The sequence below is a fragment of the Myiozetetes cayanensis genome, unplaced genomic scaffold, assembly GCF_022539395.1.
Source record: "Myiozetetes cayanensis isolate MyiCay16 unplaced genomic scaffold, myiCay2020 scf4, whole genome shotgun sequence".
In the NCBI taxonomy this organism is placed as follows: Eukaryota; Metazoa; Chordata; class Aves; order Passeriformes; family Tyrannidae; genus Myiozetetes; species Myiozetetes cayanensis.
Genome location: NW_026087631.1, coordinates 33,695,228 through 33,715,766, shown reverse-complemented (window position 1 = coordinate 33,715,766; position 20,539 = coordinate 33,695,228). Strand labels below are relative to the sequence as shown.

The 20,539-nt window shown below is 37.5% G+C and overlaps 1 protein-coding gene across 2 annotated transcripts in view; it reads right to left on the bottom strand.

Annotated features, from left to right (window-relative positions):
• Nucleotides 1-20,539, bottom strand: part of EDIL3 (EGF like repeats and discoidin domains 3) — a 221,630-nt gene that overhangs the window by 118,377 nt on the left and 82,714 nt on the right. Inside the window, exon 3 of one of the 2 annotated variants that reach the window (XM_050329114.1) lies at nt 15,690-15,719. The exons of the other annotated variant lie outside the window; for it this stretch is intronic. Coding sequence (XP_050185071.1) covers nt 15,690-15,719 — 30 coding nt within the window. The remainder of the gene's footprint in view (nt 1-15,689; nt 15,720-20,539) is intronic. 2 annotated transcript variants of the gene reach the window in all.

Here is a 20,539-nt window from a genome sequence, read left to right as displayed (position 1 = left end):
TAGTGAAGGCATTACCTGACACAGGGGCTGGTGCTGAATGCCCCCAGCTGTGTTCCTGGTGAGAGTTGTGATGCTTCAGAGACCATTTTAACAACTTGACAGAAATGATCTTGCATCTGCTGAGCTCGGGGGATCACTAAATCATACCGAGACACACACTTATGTCTCATCCTGCCTATAGGTTCAAGCACACAATGACACAGATCCATTCCAGCAATGCAGTGCAGGAGTCAGGTCCCACATGTACCTGTACCTTGAGCCTCTGCACCACCTTTGTGGTTAAGACTAAGCTTCTGCTCAGGTATTTTTGTACATATCACCTGCACGTACAGAAAGTACCATTGTCCAAGACCACTTTTCATGTCCAAAGCACTGCATATTTATTCACCACATTTCAGCTGCCTGCTTTGCAAGGCACAGCTTTGAGGGCATTTGAAGAACATGTTCCCAGCAGATGTGCTATTGACCTTCTGCCAGAAGGCACTGCAATCAGGAAAATGTCTTCTAGACAATGTGCTCATTCTGCCACTTAAAGATGAAGCATCTACACAATGATTGAATATGCTGCAGTGCAGTATTTGTTCTTTCTTACTCATGCACAATTTTTTTTTGCACTTAAAAGTCATTCTGGTTTACAAATTTACATAAACATCCAAACATTTTAGGGCCCAGCTCTAGTTATACTGGTGCATCATGACTTGGCTCTAAGAAAATAAAGGAGTCTCTCAGTTTAACTAAAGCCCATGGGAATTGAACTTGATGTATTTTGAACTATCTCATTCTTCAAATCTTCTGAAGTGTAATATTCTTGCTTGTCCAGTATACTTGAATATTTGTAAAACAAAGAGATAAAGAAATAAACCAAGCCACAATAGCTCCTACACATCAGTGTATTTCACATGATTTCCTTTTTGAATTTGCTACTGTTGATTCTATTTTACTATTAGAATGCAAATATACTTTGTGTCAACAAATATGTATTAGACCTACAGCTTATTTTGGTTTGGTTATTTTAACTTTAAAAGAGTAGGCACTGCAGAACACCATTCACAGTTTATGTGGAATATTGATAACATTAACTGATAGCTATATGCTATTCCAGTTAATGCATGCAGGCAGTAAAATAATTAGCAGTTACAAAAACTGTCATGTCATTAACATTCTTAAGATACCATCTTTGGAAACAATAATAAATAAATAAAAAAATAAATAAATCTGTTTAGCCTGGCTCATAAGTGAATTAGTACCATATTAGATTCTATCTGCCTATATATTCATTATAAACTAATGGCACCAATCCAGACTTAACTGCACTGTGATTAAATATTTATCTTGTTTTTAATGCAGGAAATGGAGCGTGCTGATTATAATGATCAAGGTGTCTCCATCTGGATGCAGTAAAAGCTAAGGTTCATCCCCTGAGTGCAAAATGCTTTAGGTCACTTCTGCATATTCCTCTCTAATTCTACTCTGTAGAATTCTGTTACAGAGAAGAAATATAGGAGGATTTTCCAGCCATCTCCCAACCTTTTTTTTAAACTGAATGACTAGAATATTTTCTGAAAAGATGCAGTTTAAACTTGGTGTCTACACAGTGCCTTCCTCAATAGTCTTAAGCTTCTCACCTAACTCTGCCATTGACTGAGAAAGGCCGATTATACCCAAATTTGAGGCACGGTCAGTGTAGCAGGCACTGTAGGGATACCACAGAGAATGAGATATGATGGTTCTCTAAAGGGTGGTGAAAGAGCTCAATGCACTACAAAACATTTTCCCCAAGTTCTCTCTCATTATTTCTCCCCATACTCCTCAGCTTTCAAGCCTGAGAACTTTCCCTCCCCATCTTCAAATCTGTTTTTCACCTCTTTATACCCTTTGTCACCTAAATAAGTGTTTCTGAATAATGCCCACAGTATTCTTCCCCCATCAGCTCTCTCACAAACCTCCTTAGCGAGTTCATGTGTGACCCATTCTGCATCTCTGCATCATCTTCCACAGGAGGATTTTATCTCCCCAGAGAATACATGATCTGTTTACAGAAAATACAGGTTCAGGGCCTTTTCCTTCTCCTGCTCTAGCTTTACACTCAGGTAGCAGCATCATTTTCTTTTTTCCTAGACGATCCTGTTTCTGTCATTGACTTCTGCTACTCTTGCTGACCCAAGTGTGGCAGATTGATTGTTACACTCCATTTTTGGTGGTTTACTTTGTACCATTGTTCAAGCCAGCTTAATTTTCCAACTTAATGCAGAAATATTTTGCAAACTCATTTTCAGTTGATCCTGAGACTTGAATTTTTAATGTTGGAACATTCAGAGAATTATTACAGTTTTCATCTGGGATGTTTGAAAGATTCAGTTCAAAAGTACAGCCCTACAACACCAATGCCTACAGATTCTACATTAAAATAAACTCTCAAAATTCATTGTCTAGGTAGTTGAAACTAATCCATATCTGTGTTTACTGCACTGGTATGTTTTTTAAGTAAAATAGACCCAGCAATAAGGAAACTATACAGAGTTTGGTGCCTAATGCAGAATCTCAATGCCAATTGGATTTCTGCACAACAGTGCTATATTTATCTTCATAATTCTTGTTATCATATATGAAAGTGTCAGTTTCCATTGTTTTACTGCACTTAAACTGGCAATGATCAGCACTTCCCATCCTTTTTCATCGTGTTCTTCTAATAACCGGAAAACAGAAAAAACATGCAGAGCATATATGAACCTTAATTATAACAATAAATAGATTAAAATCCAATTAGTCCTCTTGATGAGCACTCCAGTGGGAACTAAAAAATGCAACAACCTAAACTTAGGCTATTCGTATTTGTATGAGTCAGGTCCTAATTACTAATGTTGCATTAATGACACAGAACAGCAGAAGAGAATCTCAGAGGGTGATAATCTTTAGGACATGAAATATTATTAAAAAGTGATGAAACAGAATCACTAAATGTAGAATACATATAGTCCAAACAGGCATAAAGTCATCCACAGCAGAAACCAAGGGAAATAGACAAGACTTACACTCCACTCTTTTATTTCCCTGAGGATGTAGGATAGAGGAAATATATTCTTTCTTGTTCCATCTTTTTCCCAATCTGTCATCAAACCCTTCCAATTTAATGTAAAAACCTGACCATAAATCCCTCTGAATTCTAGATTCTGTCACTATTCTCCAACTCCTACTCCTTTCTGAAGTAGATCATTGTTCCCTTTTCTCGTCATGTCCCATTCCTGCTTCATGTTGTTCTCTTGTCAACTCAGAAAGCCACACACTGAATAAGAATTCCAATTTAAAATCATTTAAAATCTCGACCCATGTTTGCATTATGAGCCTTTAAGCTGGAAGATACACAGTAGGATCACTTGATATCTGTTTCCTTTGCACCAGCAACATCCACAGCACAAATATAAGTTAATTGTTCTTGATTAATATGGTCCTTATTGAATTAGTTGTTCCTGAGTGAAAATACTGACCTGTTTTGGTGGGTACAGGTAATAATATCTGTTCAGCAATACCAGAGATTGGTAGTTTCTGATATACAATGCTTCAATTTAAAACTACACTTTGTGTTATTTGCACACAATGTAATGGTTTGTAATAACAAGTCCAAGTACAGTTCTCTGCACAGGTAAATTCTGGCTTCAACTGAGTCTTGTGCAAGGGCTGGCCATAAGCTGCAACATTCCCAAGGCCACTAATACATTCCTTTATGGAATGGCAAGGCAGAGCTCCTCTGGAGCCACACAGTCTTTTCTGTTGTCCACTCTCAGCTGCATAGCTCATCAGGCACATTCACCTGTCCCCTGGTTTGCAAGATGCAGGGATCTGTGCACAGGTATAATGATGGTGTTAACGACCTGAGTAACCCCAGAAGATGAGGGCATGAACTAGGCATGATTAACTTCCCCTCACCACAGGATAGATGAACTGAGTGCAAGTTAATACTCTCTTCAATCCAGTCCAGTTGGTAGCTGAATATGGTTCCTGAAAGGGGACCCATAATGTTGGTCATCTGGTGATGGAATGGAATCAGACACAGAGAAAAATGTGTGGTTGAAAAATGTGGATCTGCAGTTCGGTTCTGAATGATGAGGAATAAGACCAGCAGGAGATGCTATGGAAACAAACCTAGCTACATGAATTAAACACTCAGAGCCAAGTTCTTTATTGGGAATTTCCTAACATATTATCTATATTCTGCTATTAGAATTTTAGCTGGGAACAAGGCTTGATGATAAATACATTGCTTTACACCTTCTGCCCCTGCTCCTCCTCATGGCAGGTTAAAGCAGAATGTACACCTGACAGGATCACTGATTTGCATTTTTTCCAAAAAAAAATGCCCAGTACCTACTGTTTTGCAGGGAAAAAAAAAAGTAGAAAGATTTTTTTTCTTACTTAGGAGGCCAGATTAAAAAACGAAAATTGAGAAATCCCAGGTCAACATGGAAAAATTAAGAATCTGATATTGAAATGCTGTCACTCTTTCCCTTGGAGTATATTCATAAATAAGCTGTTCTGCAATTTTAACAGGATAAAATACTGTTGAAAAGTTAAAAATAATGAAATTCATGAATAACTGTAACACTGACTTGTAATATTACTGTGGAGTGTTAATTCATGCTTTGCGAGTAAATGTTGAAATATGGTGCTGCAGGCAAATTGAACACATAAATCTCTATCCAGACCTTTTTGTTCTTGGGCTAAGGCTCGTTCATTGCGGATAGTCATTCCAAAAAACCTTAATGAATTCCAAGTTATTTCTCAGCTTATTTGACACAATTCAAACAATTTCTAAAGTATATAAAGGTAGAATTCCTTTTAACATATTTTTTTTTAACAACAGACAACTGGACATTCATGGGAACATGCTACATTTTAATAATTATTATTTCTATCACAACAGTTGTCATACAGACACAACCCCCATGCAGCCACTGGAAGTTGTGTCTTGAATAAGTAAAGAAAATATATTTCTGGGCTGGACTGTGAAAGCTTCTGCTCTTTTATTTACCTCTAGTCATATCGATAGTTTTCATTTAGCATTTTGTTACTTTGCAGCACAGTGGATCTTATGTAAATTATTTTGCTATGATTTTCTTTTGAAGTCACACGGTATTTATTTGTAAGGAAGACTAATGAAGGCAACAGTTTTATATAAGTGGAAAAAATAGTTGTTTCCAAAATAATATTTTTAACTACTACAACAGATGTGATCAAATTAAACACAATATATCAGAAGACAGCTGAATGCCAGATGTCCTTCTTTCTTTCAGCCTGATAATGGACATTCACGCTCTGAGGTAAAGCACTGTTTATCTTAAAAGATTTTCATTGGAAAACAACAACAGACCTAAAGATCTTCTCAACATCAGTGATATTCCTGGAGTCCAGCTGGTATCTTATGGGTCAGTACTGACTGGTGCCAGAATCAAAACAGTTTGGGATATCAGGGATTTTTTTACTTGGGAGCATTAGTAACAGGCTGAAGAGCAGTAAACATAGCGTAGTGCATGGGGGGAACTCATTTAGATGAGGACTGGACACCAGATCAGGAGCTGATGAGGTAAAGATTCATACCCTAGACGACATGGAAGAAAACAGTCTATGTCAACGCTACTTTAAACCCTGCTCTTGGTCCTCCAGGTTGCTTAATTCTCCTTGCAGATAATTCCATTATCCGCCAGCTGCAACATTCCTGGGCTTTGATGCACTAAAAATCCACACCAATGTAAAGTATTATGCATATCCATGATCATGATCAATAAAATACTCCTGGTTCAAACATGAAGAAATACTCATTTGTCTGATATTTATCTATTTTTTCTCATGTTTATGGATTTCACCTACCAGCTGGTTCAATAAGATGTGCTACAAACCTTTGCCTCTCACAACCCTCTTGCAATCTATGAACCCACCCTAGAAAGCGATCCCAAATGTCATACTTTCCCTGATTATACCATTAGTTTCAAAGGAGACTGAATTTAACAGAAATATCATATTCTCTCAGTTCAGCCATGCTGTTTCTGCCACCTGCCAGAGAGCTTTCCTTGGCACTTCCTCCATACTTGCTTTAGCAGTTTTCCAACCTGCCCAAGCTTAGGCATATCCATAAGTTCTCTTAACACCCTGACAAGATATGAACTACTGAAAAGGTATGGTTGTAAGAATTAGCGCTTTTTGTTTTTTCTCCAGGAATCAGAGTAGATTTTTATACATTTGCTTGTTTTTTACTAGACAATAGTTATGGATAAAAAATAAATTTATTTAATGACAAGATATATGAAATGTTAGAATAAGGTGCTAGAACAACAAACATACAAGACACATAACTAAACTTATCATTAAAGATTTTCTTGGCTGTTTCAGGATGTCAACCCAAATATAAAATTGTAGAGATTATACAACAGAGGCATTCCAAAGGGAGTTATTAGAGAGGGATGTTTCCCATTCATCCTGCTGTTTAACATCATAGCATAGGGAGCAATAATAGTGATAACATACAGTGAAAATTCAGTTTTAATATTAAAATATTGGGGTTTACTTGTTTTCCTCTCTTGCTTATTGTACTGGACAGTACAAAACATGAGTTTCCAATATTTAAGTCTTACATTAATTTCTAACCCAATTAATTTTTTCTATTTTTTTAATTGGATTTTATTATATTCTCAATTTAAGGCTTTTCTGGTACCCTTCTTCAAACATGATACTGGAGCTTAGCAGTCATACCAAGGGTTTTTGCAAGATTCATACTGATTCAATTTGTTCATTAGCTACAAATCTTATGTTGAAGTAGTCCGCACCAAGAGTGTACAACTTACACGTCAAAACCATTAGGTTTCAGGAAACCTCACCACAACCACTCTTGTTTATTTTATATAAGCAGAGTTATTAGCACCCTGATCTTTAGCAATCATCAGTACAACTCTACATGGAAAAACTCTCAAAACTTTGAAGCACACAACAATATGCTAAATATATATCACGGAAGGAGATACCACAAATTAATGTGAGGAAAAACCAGATTATAAACATAAGAAAGCAGCAGCTATGCAAAAAGTAAGGTCCAGAAACCTCAGGATGTAAATCAAAAATATGTGCATACTCATATGGGCACAGACATGTCGTGATTTGATTCGGCCACTATCTCTCTGGGCAGTCTTTGCCCGCATTCTCCACCAAAAATGGGTTTACTCTAGGCAAATTTTTCTCTCACCTCCCATACAATTGCTATAAGTTGAAAGAAGGTTTATGTAGACAAGAGAGATCTGATTGGGGAGAATAATACTAAGATTTATTACTAGCAAGATAAAAACTAAAGAACTATATCTACAACAATTCTAATTAGGTAAAAATGCTATGTATTTACAGAAATACCCCTCCCCTCTTTGTATCAGTTCAGGAGGAGAAGCAGTCTCTTTCTGCCTTTCCGGAGCTCCAGCAGCACTTTTAAATAATTTTAAGTAATTTTGCAGCACTCAAAAGTTCTTCATCTATTACCTCTAGGATTACAACTCCAATTCGTCACAGCTGGAACTATTTCTCTTTCTCTCTCTCTTCTATGTTGGCCTTCAGGACTGGGCCTACCTCTCTCCTGGGCTAAGACCAGAGGCTGGGGGGTTACCCAGACCCTGTAGGGTCTTCCATGGACTGCAAGGGGACACTTGCCTACCATGGATCTTCACCACAGAGTCACAGGGGATAATGGCTTTTGAATCCACTCCTGTTTCCTGTGGGGTCCCTTCCCACGGGAGAATAGTCTTTGATAGACCTCTCCGACATGGGTCCATCCCTCGAACATCAGGTCTTCCATTCTCTGCTGTCCCTCAGGGTCACAAATTCAGCTGCACTAGCATGGATCCCTCACTTGGATCCCAACATCTTACCCGAGCCATTCTGCTCCGGCATAAGTCTCTCTCCATGGCCTACAAATCTAAAGGGGGAGAGAGAGAGAGAGCAAGAGAGGGGGGAGAAGCAGCCCCTCTTTGAACTTCTCTCTCCTGTGCTGCCAGCTTTGACCTTGGAGGTCTGTTATCTCTTTGCCGGAATTCCTTCTGCAGCATTTCTCGTTCATGCAGTCAGTCCTTCTCTAAAGATTTTTTTCTCTACTCTCCTACAGGAGAGAAAGGGGTCGTCAGTGCCACACCTGACCCTGGCCCAGGGCCGGGGGAGGAGAGGGGCCCTGGCCCCACTTGGGGCCTGCCTCCTCTCCTACATGGCTACTAATTTCGTCTGTACAACCACCTTCTCTTCCATTCTCTTAAATATGTAACTGGCAGAGGCGTTACTAAAACTTCTGATTGGCTTTTTCTCTGGAAATCCACCTGAAAAAAAAACCATTTTCAGCCCCAGAGGGAGATGGAGGCAAAACCATGACAGATACCATGATCCTGGGCCACACAAATTCAAGATTCACTTGTACTCCTTCCCATAGAACCAAGAAAAGAGGATTCACCTAAATTCTGAATTTCTTCCTAGTTAACATTAACCAAACACACTCCTATACCCATACACTACATCTAGATGTAGAGAAAATAAGGGAATAACTTTTTCTAAGGGAATGCTCTTTTTGTTTTAAATATCTAACTTACTGGGATGACTCATTCTCTACAAGTTTGTGTTTCTTTTCTTTGGCTGCAAAGACTGACAGAAATTGGACTCTTCACTCTTGAAGAGGAAATCAGGATGAGATGACATCTATGCATCTTGTTACTGTGCAGCTTTCCAAAAATAAGACTACTTCCCAAACATTCCTGTTACAATTTAGTGCCAAATGCACAACTGCCAACAGTGAGGATTTCAAATCCATATGTATGCCAAAACTGGCACTCATAAACATATATTCCACCCCTAAAACCTTACTATAATGAATATTATTATTTGATATAAAATGCTTGTCATGGAAGGGTCTCGTTTGCTGTCCAAAAATATGGCAAATATATGAAAAAACTACGTAGCATCTTTAAGAGCACACTTAATTTACAGCTTTTAACTTTGCTATCATTTACTATCTTGGTGCAGAACCACAAATGGGTTATAATTAAATACATCTATAGCCTTCTGAATTGATGTACAATACAAAGCCTTAGTAATGAAAAACCACTTAAATTTGCACTGTAAAGGAATAAAATTTCTTTCTCTGTACTCTTTATGTTTTCACAGTCAATCCAAAGCTTTTAAGATGGTCATAAGACTGTTTAAAATCAAAGCAAGCACAAAATAAGCCTCTTTGTGATGCTATTTCTTGACTAGAGTCTTTTTCATCAGGCTTGTTAACCTGCTTCCAAATCCCCAATCAACGACCACTCCTCTTTGGTTTGCTTTCATTAGTATTTGCCTTTTTTTATTTCACTTGCCACACATCTAATGCCTGCATGGGAATCTTTGACTGCTTCAATCCAATTTAATTACAGCATCTCACTAAAGATGAGTGTTGAGTTTTTTTCTTCACTCTAACTTTCAACACACATTTCCACCAAACTCCCCTTTCCACTGAGTGCATACATGCATCTACATGGTAAGACAGATCAAGTTGCTCAATCAAATGAACACTGGCTCTATCAGGGAAAATTGCATTATGGATGAGGTACTTCTGGCTGGAACAGCCAACTGTACTTCACCACAGGTGCTAGCATAGGCACAGAGGAGAGAGGAGACAGCAAGAAAGCCAGGATGTGCTGGAAGAAGGAATAAAAAATTAATGGATGATGTGAAGAGAACGACACTTGTAACAGTAGCCAGACCCATGCCAGACTACTGCCTCTCTCTGCTCACAGAGAGTCTTCAGACTCACTCCCTCTGTGCTCATACTCAACTCATTGATCCCATTTTCGTGCCTGTCAACTTTCTTCCCCAGGAACTTCTTGTTTCAGTTTGCAAGACTTCTCAGAGGAAAATCTGTCCTTGTAACTTGTAACTTATTATCTGTTCTCTGCCATGTTTAGCCTTTTCATGGAACCACAGAATGATTTAGATCAGAAAAGCCTTCCCAGACCATCAAGTCCAACCTGTGACTGATCTCCACCTTGTCCCCCAACCCAGAGCACTGGCTGCCACATCCAGTCATTTCTTGAACACTTCCAAAAAATTGTACTCCAAATAAAAGAGGTGCTTTTTTGTCATATTTCTCCTATACTCTTCCTGGAAGCACAGAGAATTCAAGGAGCAGTAGAGCACACTGAGATCTCTGTAGAAACAGGAACAGCAGTTTGTTCATCCTGCTTATTCCTGCTCCATCTTCAGAGGATGAAGCAATAAATATCAAATAATAATCTCTGATTTCTTTAATCATGTCTCTCCACTGCTATTTCATCTCTTTTTATCTGTCCTAGCAACATCCAGGCCCCTGCAAAGCCTCTGCTTGAGGAACACTGCTTCCCAGATGGAAAAGCACCTAAGTAAAGCTATACTGTGATACAGATCTGGTATCAATAGATATTATGTACAGCTGGTTTATGAGAATCACAGAACCACAGAATGGTTTGGGCTGAAAGGGATTTTAAAGCTTATCCAGTTCCAATGCCCTGCTGTGGGCAGGGACACCTTCCACTAGACCAGAGTGCTTAGGTCTCCATCCAGCATGGCCTTGATCTGAGCTGAGTTTCATCTGAGGCAGATACCTGGTATGAAAAACTTCATCTCAGAAAACATGTGTCTCAAATTTCATATAACTCTTGAAAACTGCTCAGATTATGGAAAAAATATCCATGTATGAGGTCCTCAGACAGCTGCCAGCACTGCAGGCTAATCTTAACCTCCTAGCTCCTTTTTTGTCAGTCTTGAAAAGAAGTGGAGCCATTTTGCCAAACAGTGGTTATTTTTATGATATATGGATATTCACTAAGGAAAATGCTGAAAATACTAATTAATTTCCATTTCTGACCTAAGCAAGATTTTCAGCTTTTAAATGCAATACACTACTCTAATAGCCCTCAGTGCCACCTGGCATCTAGAACTATATTTACTGCATATGGCTCATTTCCATCAAAATAGGGTTCAATATGACCTTTACATAATTTTCTGATTTAGTCTATATTTTGCTTGAAATAGATGGAAAAGTAATTAACAAGTTAGCTTCAGGCACTGGAAAAAAACCCCAGAATATGCACTTCAAGAAGAAAAAGAAAAGGAATTTGAATTGCTACAAATGTATAAACCAAGTTCAGCAAGACAGCAATTCCCTGCTACAAACCCTGGGGGAATGGCAAATCCTTTCCCTTGGAATAATTCTGAAGGATGATTTTCCTCTTCAAAATGCGTGAAATAGAAATAGCTTTGCACACCACAGCAAAACCACTGTGCCCCAAGAGACAGCTGTCACAAAACCACAACACTTCTACAGTGGGCAGTAAACTGAAGTCCTTGAAACTGGCCCAGATGTATCCTTGACATTTTGCATATAGAAAGCATTAAGTATCTCATGTGAGGTTTTTTTTTTTTCTTTTTAAATATTAATTTCAATGACTTATTAGAAAAATCTGGTTTGGTTTTTTTTTTTTCTGACAATCACAGAATGATTTGGGTTGGAAGGGATCACTTGGCGCCAATAATCATCACAGTAATCAACAAAAATGTTCCAATTTCAACTTTTTTTACATTCAATAAAGGCCATTATAAATGACATTATTTTCAGGAAGAAGAGATACCTTTTGTGAAATCTAATTTCAAACTCACAAATCAGCTGAGTATTTTTAGGGAATACATATGGTATAGTTACTATACAAAGATATAAGGATACTTCCTATGAAAGCATCAATGTCAGTAAGATCTCAAATGTTTTTCATTTGAAGTTATAATGTGACTCTGAGAATCACTGATTTGTGTCCAGAACTTTAACCAAATGGATCTCATCTGCCGTTTGGTGAACAGTGCAGCAATAAATGGTAAAAACATTTTCTGACATGAATGATGGAAAGACAATGAAAAATTGGTCACAATATTAATCTGTTCAAGAAACAGACCTATTGAATATAACACTTCCAGGGATGGGGCAGCCACAGCTTCTCGGGGCAACCTGTGCCAGGGCCCCTCCACCCTCACAGCCAAGAATCTCTTCCCAGTATCCCATCTAAACCTACTCATTTTCCAAACCATCTAATATAAAATTATTTTAAACTGTCCAATATAAAGCTATCTAGAATGGTGCCAAGTAGAACAATTCTAACTTCCACCACAAATAGTTATGAAAAAAACAAACCCATAAAAGTTTGATATTATGAATATCAAAGTGAAATTAAACCAGTACAAGGTAAACCCTAGGATTTTAATAATATTATGTCCATTGTTTTAAATTATAATCCAGTCAATTTCAAAATAGAAACATATTTAGAAAAAGCAAAAGCACTTTTTTTTGTCAAAACTGTGGCTATTTTATAATATAAATTCAATTTTTTATTTGTTTTTATGTGTTTGCATTTTTTTGTTTTGTTTTGTTTTAACTTAACCATGTAGAAATTTATTTCTAAGGAACCACTAATTTCATGAGAAATGCTCTCATAAGAATAATCATAAGAATCAAAGCCTATGTCCAGTAAGTCAACTTTGAAGCATCTATTGACCAAAGTAGTTTATAACTACTTTTAATTTTTCATCTTTTTCAATCTACTTTTCTTTCTCCAAACTATAGTTTTTTTATTCTGCAAGTAGGTTCCAAGACAGACACTAAGGCAATACACTGTGGTGCCCTTCTTTAAAAGTCTTCTTAAACACAAGAAATCCAGGGTAAAAGCAAAACTCCAGAGATTTTCCTAGTTTGGATGCATGAGGTTCTGTAAAACTATTTAACTGATCTGAAACTCAAATGAAGAAAAATGCAGCAGTGGATCAAAAGAGAGTTTAGATGTCCATAACAACATAAAATCATAGGTTTTTAACTGGAATGGAAAAAGATGTCTAGATCAATGCCTATCCAGAAGACATACTAAGGAAAACCTTGTTGAAACTGTGAGGATCACCTGAAAAACTCCTTCAGTTATCTTTGGTTAAAAAGTATCTCGGATGAAACACATTTGATGGGTTATAATTACAGTTAATTAGACTGAAGTATTCTGATGGAAATATGCTGTGAAATATCATTTCTATAAGGAGAGAATCACAGGACACTAATTATTACAGGATTAGTAACCTTCAAAAGTAACCTTCAATCTAGTGGCTGCAACACTCAAGAGTAAAATTTTAGTAATCTCACTTCTGCAAGATTCCTCCTGGATGGTGGTGTCAGAGTAGTTGGACACCATCCCAAAGATCAGAGTATCGAAAATAGCATTGTTTTACCCCTCTGATCAAACAGAAAAAGAAACTCTAGTTTTGATCCTGATAATAGGTCAATGAAAAGTTTACAATGTTCATATGATGCAGAAATAATGTTCGTAGTCTTCATAAAGCTATTGGCCACAATTTGTCCCACCTCATGTTCTTTCACAAGTAAAGGCATTGTTTGGAAAAATATGTGTATGAATAATACTCGGATACATTTCAAAAACTGGAGGAAACTTGCTGCTTTTTTTTTTTTTTTAATTTTTTTGGAAAAGAGTAAAATCTGGTATTTGATAGAACAGCCTATATCAGGCACATCCCACTGAAATTACTGTGGAAGTGTCTAGGTAAGAGCATGAGGCTTTGGATGGAGTTTCTATTTTTCAGTACCCCTAAAAATTCCAGACTGTACAGCTGCCTTCCTACTCTGAGGAAGAGGAATGTGCTTTAAGCAGAACACACAGTTTTATAAATGTCAATAAAAACTGAGAAATAATATAATCCTGTAGGAATGCACTATCTGTTACTTTCAACTCAGCAACATCTTATAGTAAAATCAATAAAAACTATAAATTATGAAGTATCTAAAGAGCTAGCACTGCTTCTAAAATTTTAAGATAGAAATTAATATTAGGTTGCACTTTATTCATAGATTTATCTCTTAGAATAGATGATATCTATAGTGAAGTCCAAGTGGCTGTTTTAAGAATTCTACTTCCCTCCATTTACCCATTTTCAGCTGATCTGTCTGGTTAGCTTGGCCAGCTCACAGTTATGGGCTTTCAGCAAAACAGCACTGATGTTCAAAATGCAAAGAGGGAGGTCATGCCTTCGTGAGATGCTCCACTAACCACAACAGAAATGATGGGTTTACAACACACAACCATAGCAACTCTGCCTAAGATCTGTGTGCATTTAAACCATCTCCATAAAGGGAAAAAGGCTGTGTTTTTTGCTCTTTCCCGTGTAAAAAAAAATCTCTTTTTTTGACTGGTGCTCCTATTGAATGGCTGCAATAGGTTTCTACTCAGATATTTTCCAAGGAAATTTCAAGACTGACAGATCTCTCAAGAAATGGATAGTTGAAAGTTGATGCTCAGATATTATAATGTGTGTTCCATGGGAGTGTGTTAGTGCTCTGCAGTTCTTCCCCAAATTCTCCCTTTCCTGGTTTCACAGTGGGTTTTTTCCCCATCTCAGTTATGGTTCCTGCTCATTCCTCTGCTACACTCATGTTAAAAGCTCCCTTTTGCTCCTTTCTGTATTCAGGTGCTAGTCTTCACTATTCTCTCACTTTCGTATTCTACTCTTGGCTTTGTTCTCTGTCCTTTCATTTATTATTCTCTGCTGTACCCTAATTACCTATATTGCTCCCCAGTTGTAGGTTAGCATTGTAAACAGTGTTTAATCCTTCCTTGCCATCTTCCTCTCCTCATTCACTTCTCTTACCTTTTCTTTTTTGGCCCTCTGGAGGCCTTTCCTTCTTTTAACAAGCCACTATCAAGTGATTCCCCATTTATTTGATGTTTCAGCTCACTAACTTTGTACAACTCAATGCCATTTCAAATATGTTAAGCTGTTCAGTGGCATTCTTCTTTGGTGCATTGTCTTCTTTTTTCCTTTAAACACTCCCCAGTTAATGGATTGCCAATTAATTAGAAATAGTAAATCTTCACAATAGAATAAACACTATGTGTGTGTGACTCTTGAGGAGCTCCTAAACTAATTTTTATGGCTTTGATGGTAACCATTCCCATTCCTTGGCAGCTTGTCAATGGAAATAAAAGTTCTCTGAGCAGATACCCAAGCCATCCTTTGGAGAATGTTTTCTTTGAGCAGGATGCTCCTGCATCTGTTGTCTTTTCCTTCCCTCACTGTTTTTTTCCCCGCTGTCTTTTAAGGATGTCAGTTTTGAGGGGTCATGCAGATGGCTGAGTTTCCCCAGCAAAAAGACTGGTGAAAAACTAACACTAAAAAATAAAACAAAAATGTCAAACAAAAAAAACCCCAACCCACTCACCAAACAAACAAAGAAAAAAAACTGCACAAGCAAAAAAAAAAAAAAACCACCCAAAAAAACCCTGTCTGGGGTGTTTCTTTTAACTCCTGATTGCTTTTGACCTATTTTGTTGTTTGAAGCCCAATGAATGTCCCAGTTTAACCAAAGAAGAAACAAAACAGAAGGAACATGTAATTGAGAAGATTTTTAATTGCTACTGGAGGAGAGTATCTCCTGCTTTTCTCAAACTGAGTCAAAAAGAAGACAAAAGGAAGGGGGACCAGACAGAAGAAGGAAGAACCCATATCTGATATGTCTATTTAGTGTGTTATACACAAAGTAAACCTCCTTAAAAGGGTTTATAAAAAAGGTAGCTCTCAAGAAATGCTCCCCACGAGCCAGATGTAATATAAATTATTCATACCTGATGAGGTTGGTTCCTCTTCAATTGAGGCTGTGCAAAAAGGCATCAGGGATGGGAAGAGTGGCAAGGACAAGGAAGGGGAAGGGAAGAGAAAGGAAGAGAAAGAAAGAGAGAGAAAAATACAAATGAAGAAAGCCATACAGTCCTAATTGCTATATTAATTACATTTTCTTAATATAAATATGTCTCATAAAAAACTTTATTCTCTCTATCCTCCACCCCTTCTGTTCCCTTCAGGTCCTTCCCAGCCATGATGGGGTGATGACAGCAATGAATTATTGATTCTGAAACTGAGTAGTTAGAGAGAAAAAGTGGCACTTTTGGGGTGGGTATGTGTGTGTGCCAGGGACACACTTACCTATTGGAATCTCCATTTCAGGTGTTTATTGTCTGGGAAAAGCGATAAAAATCCATACCTTCACCTTGCCCTTTTATGGATATATGTCTTTAAATTACTACCAGAAAGCACTGATGATTCTGGGCTACCTATTACCAGCACATTCAAAAGCAGGGAACAGGCATGTTCACAGTAAAACTACATTTTAAAAGTATGTCAGTGACCAAGTTCTTTCCCTTCCTGTAGTCAGGATGTTTTATGAGCACATACATCACAAAAACGTTCTTTTCACAGTCTTGCAAATTTCTCTGTGACAGTAAAAGCTCTGTTCAAGTGTTTCTCACTTGGATACTGTAAGAGAACCTGGAGGTGAGAGAACTCTCCTTAAATGAGATATAGAGGTCCCCTTGAGATATTAAACCATGTATCCATACTTTTACTTTTTTTTTCTTTTAACAACCACCTTCTATCAGTGACAATGGATGCTCCTTCTGCTTGATTTCTTGCAGAATCAGTTCAAACAATACTCCCACAGCCATGACAAACACTGACCCACCCTGACGGCCCTCAAGCTTGCACTTGGCATGGATAAAGATTTCAAACATTTTCTCAAAGACCAGCCTAACGCTTGGTAAACTCATTTATTTTCCTTCACTATCACCCCTATCTATTGTGCAGGGAGGAACCAGGACAGGATCAGGAAGACCTTCTCACTTTTTAGTGAAAATTTGTCAACTGTGTTTGAGACCAGCAATAAACCTTGGTTATTTCAGTACAATATTCTATATATGCAACTGTATGAGGGTGACTAACACTGAACACATCAGTTATTCCTAATGCAAAGTAGCATGGTGTCCTTTTACAGACTGTCAAGTCTAATGGAGACAAAATAATGAATTTCTGTCTGAAGCACCAGCCAAGTATCCTGTCTCCAGCTGAAATAAATAGGTGATTTTTATTTCCAAAGCTTGGTGTTCAGATAAACCCTGAAGAAGGCTACACAACAACAAAACACTACGAAGTACATAACCTAAAATGGCCTAAACAGGATGCTTAGCTAAGCCTTCCCTTTTGTAACTCCTTATTTAATGTTTGAATGTGTACTTTAAAACTAGATTAATCCATTATGCAGTGTATGTAAAGATTACTTTAGGCTTTCAGGAAGTTTTTTTTTTTACTGTTAACTACTAATTTTAAGTAAAATCAGTTTCTAGTAGTAGTTTCAAGACAATTAAAGAAAAAGGGGAAGATACCATTTCACTGTTTTTAAATAGAACTAATCAGATAATCATTAATTCAACAATATGACAGCTGATTACACACACACACAAAACAAATAAACAAAAAACCCCCACACCTGAATATTTGAATCTCAGAATCTGAAGTAAATAAACAAACTACAAACCGAGTAAATAAAGTAGGTTGTAATTTATCAAGGTACCACTGGAAGGGAGAACGACACAAACAGAACAGAACATGAAAGTTGGAAGTTCCATTATTAAATTTTGCAAATGCACCCAATCTGTATTAGCTGCAAGCTCTACTGCTGCTTAAACAACAAATAATTCAAACTACTAGTGACTGTGCATTAAAACTGGTTAAACAAAACTGTCTAATTATACAAAGAATATTCATGCCAGGGTCCATTTTCTTCTGACAGATTTTTGAATAATATTCTTAGACTTAATTATCGGGATGAACCCAAGCATTAGCAATTCAAAGCAGAATTCTATTACTACTCTGATGGCTGTTTCAGAGGGACTACTCTACGCTTAGGTATACATCTAAATAAAACAGTATAGCTGAATCTCAGCTGAATATATCACTCAGATACCAAGACAACTAAGCCAATAATGTCACTTTTCTGTTTATTTAATTAATTTTGGCTATTTGATCATTAGTTTGAGCTCTTTCAGGAACAGACTATGTTCTTTTCTTGTCTGAGATAGCGAGAATTGCAAAAAGACCTAGTTCTACTTGTCAGCACTGTATTTCTTAACCCTAGACAGAAATTAAATATGGATACTAAAAACAGATATGAAAATGCAGTTATGAACTTGTTTGTACTTCATACAAACTTTTATAAAAAATCAAATTAACTCAGTCTCTTTCTTTATGTGACAGGATATTTTCACCTCCCATACATTGAGAAATCATGTTTTAAAAAAAAACTTCAGAAAGCTACAGAATACTCAGAGAATATGTTACTTTTGCTATATCATACCAGCTCAAATGCAATGTTAGCACTTTCTTTTCCATTTGTTAAGGAAATGTATTAAGCTAACACACCAAAAATTTCCAACATATCTTTTTTTTCTGTCAGCAGTGATTTAAAGCATTAAGTTACTTTTAAAAGCTATTTATAAAGCAAGTCATCTCCATAGTAATCATCTGTATTTTACTTTTTACTTGTTCCAAAGGAGTGGAGAGGGAGTAGGCTGGAACTGCATTGCTCAAGTAGGCTGACACAGGCTAGTGACTCACTGTGGTGGGTGGTGGATCCCCATCGGCCTGGTATTTTCCTCCTGACCCCAGAGCAGTGAGACTCACACAGAGTAATCACTTACTTGTTTAATAAAGTGCCCCAAACAGTCACAGGCATCCCCAAGTCTGGTAACTGCACTGCACGACCTTAAAATGTAAACTTCTCTGAAGTTTTAAAGCATTTTTGACAGCATATTTCCTCCCCTTTTAATGCATCACTGACCACATATAATAAGACGTATGGCAGCAGAAACATTAGATTTTATCTTCTTAGGGAAAATCTGATGTTCACTTGGGAAAAGCCAATCTTTTTTTCCTTAGAGGTGAATAATCCTGCATGACACTAGTAGGAGGAAGAAAGCCAAGACGACATGGACAGGTTTGGAAAGCCTATACCAGAACAGACATCACCCAACATTAGCTTAAGAGAGATAATACAGGAAGGCAATGCCTGGTCAGTATCTGAATATCTGTGCCAGATCCTGATTATTTCTCTTACTGTGGCAGAAGCCTTGACAGGTCTGGGGAAAAAAAAAAAAAAAAAGAAATTTGAAGCATTAATAACAGCCTCCTGTACAACGTTATATCTTATGACACATTACATTAGTTTTGTATTATATCGAAACTTATGTTAATTTTATATTAATGTGAAATATGTTTGCCTTTAGCATTCAAATAAAATACAAGCCTCATACACAAAAGAATAAACTTAGATATATGGTATTATCTCTATATAAAAGGCTATGCAAGAGCTCTACAAAATTACCCAAATGAACAGCAAGATCCAAGAGCAAGTAATATTTTTCTGAATGTGACATCAAAAATGAATTATATGCTGTTCATCATCAAATCTCAGGATCTCAGGGGGCCTGTAATGCCAGGAAGACTGACTTGAGTGATTTCCTAAAGACTCAACATCAGTCATTAAGGGTGTGATTTTAATGCTATGGATGTTTCATTGAAAATACGTGTTTAACAAGACTGCCTCTTCACTCGCTCCCCATCTGGCAACGTACAGCATTCAGAGGGCCTTGGAATAGCATTGCCTCCTTCCATCTTCACCTGGCCAAGCTGTGTTTGCAATTATTCTTGAGAAACAAAATACACAGAAAAGTCCCAAACAGACAAAAAAAAACCCTCAAAAACCAACCAATTAACCAACCAAAACACACACACAAAAAAACCAAACAAAAAACCACAACAAACAAACTACACAAAAACCCCACAAAAATCCCCAAAACAAAACAAAATCAAACAAACATACAAATAAAGCAAAACCCACCAAACCTACAAAAAAAACCCCAAACAAACAAAAAACCAACCAACCAAACAAAAAACCACCACCCCACAACACCCAAAAGCCTGTCATATGTTCGAAAAGAGATGCTGGAATGTTTTCCAAGTGTTGCCTCCCTCCCTCTGTTTCTTCTGGGAGGAGGGAAGTCAGGAGGGGAGCCACCTCCTTTTTTTTTCCCTGAGGGAAAGTGATTTTTTTTTTTAACCTTTTCCCTACTGGATACCGGGTGGAGATCGACTGAGAGAGGGAGAGACCAACCCATCTTAGAGGGAGGTATTCTGCCCTCGTACTATCCGAGCCTCCTGACCTGAGCTGTGCCAGTGGGAAGATGGACCTTTCACTGCTGATCTCTCGGGGCTTCGAGCAGCTCTTGAGCTGCCGAGAACAATTTGCCCTCAGCCCCTTGGTTTGCCGAGGGCTTCTTTCGCCTCTGGGGATTTAGGACTTTGTTTTGTTTCTTTTGAAAGTTTTGGTTGCACCATTTGTTTTTTATTTGAGTTTGTTAATAAAGAGCTGTTCTCTTCCTTTTCCACATTTTCGCCTGAAGCCTCTTAAAGTTGTAATCTTGTTAAACTTAGGTAAAACCTAAATGACAAAACAGCAGAACAAAACCAAACAAATAAAAACAAAACAAGAAGGAACACACCAAGCACTTCTTCAGTGCATGTGAGAGATAACTCACTATGAACTGATAAAACTCTGCCTTGGTAACAGATGTTAAAAGGAAAACAC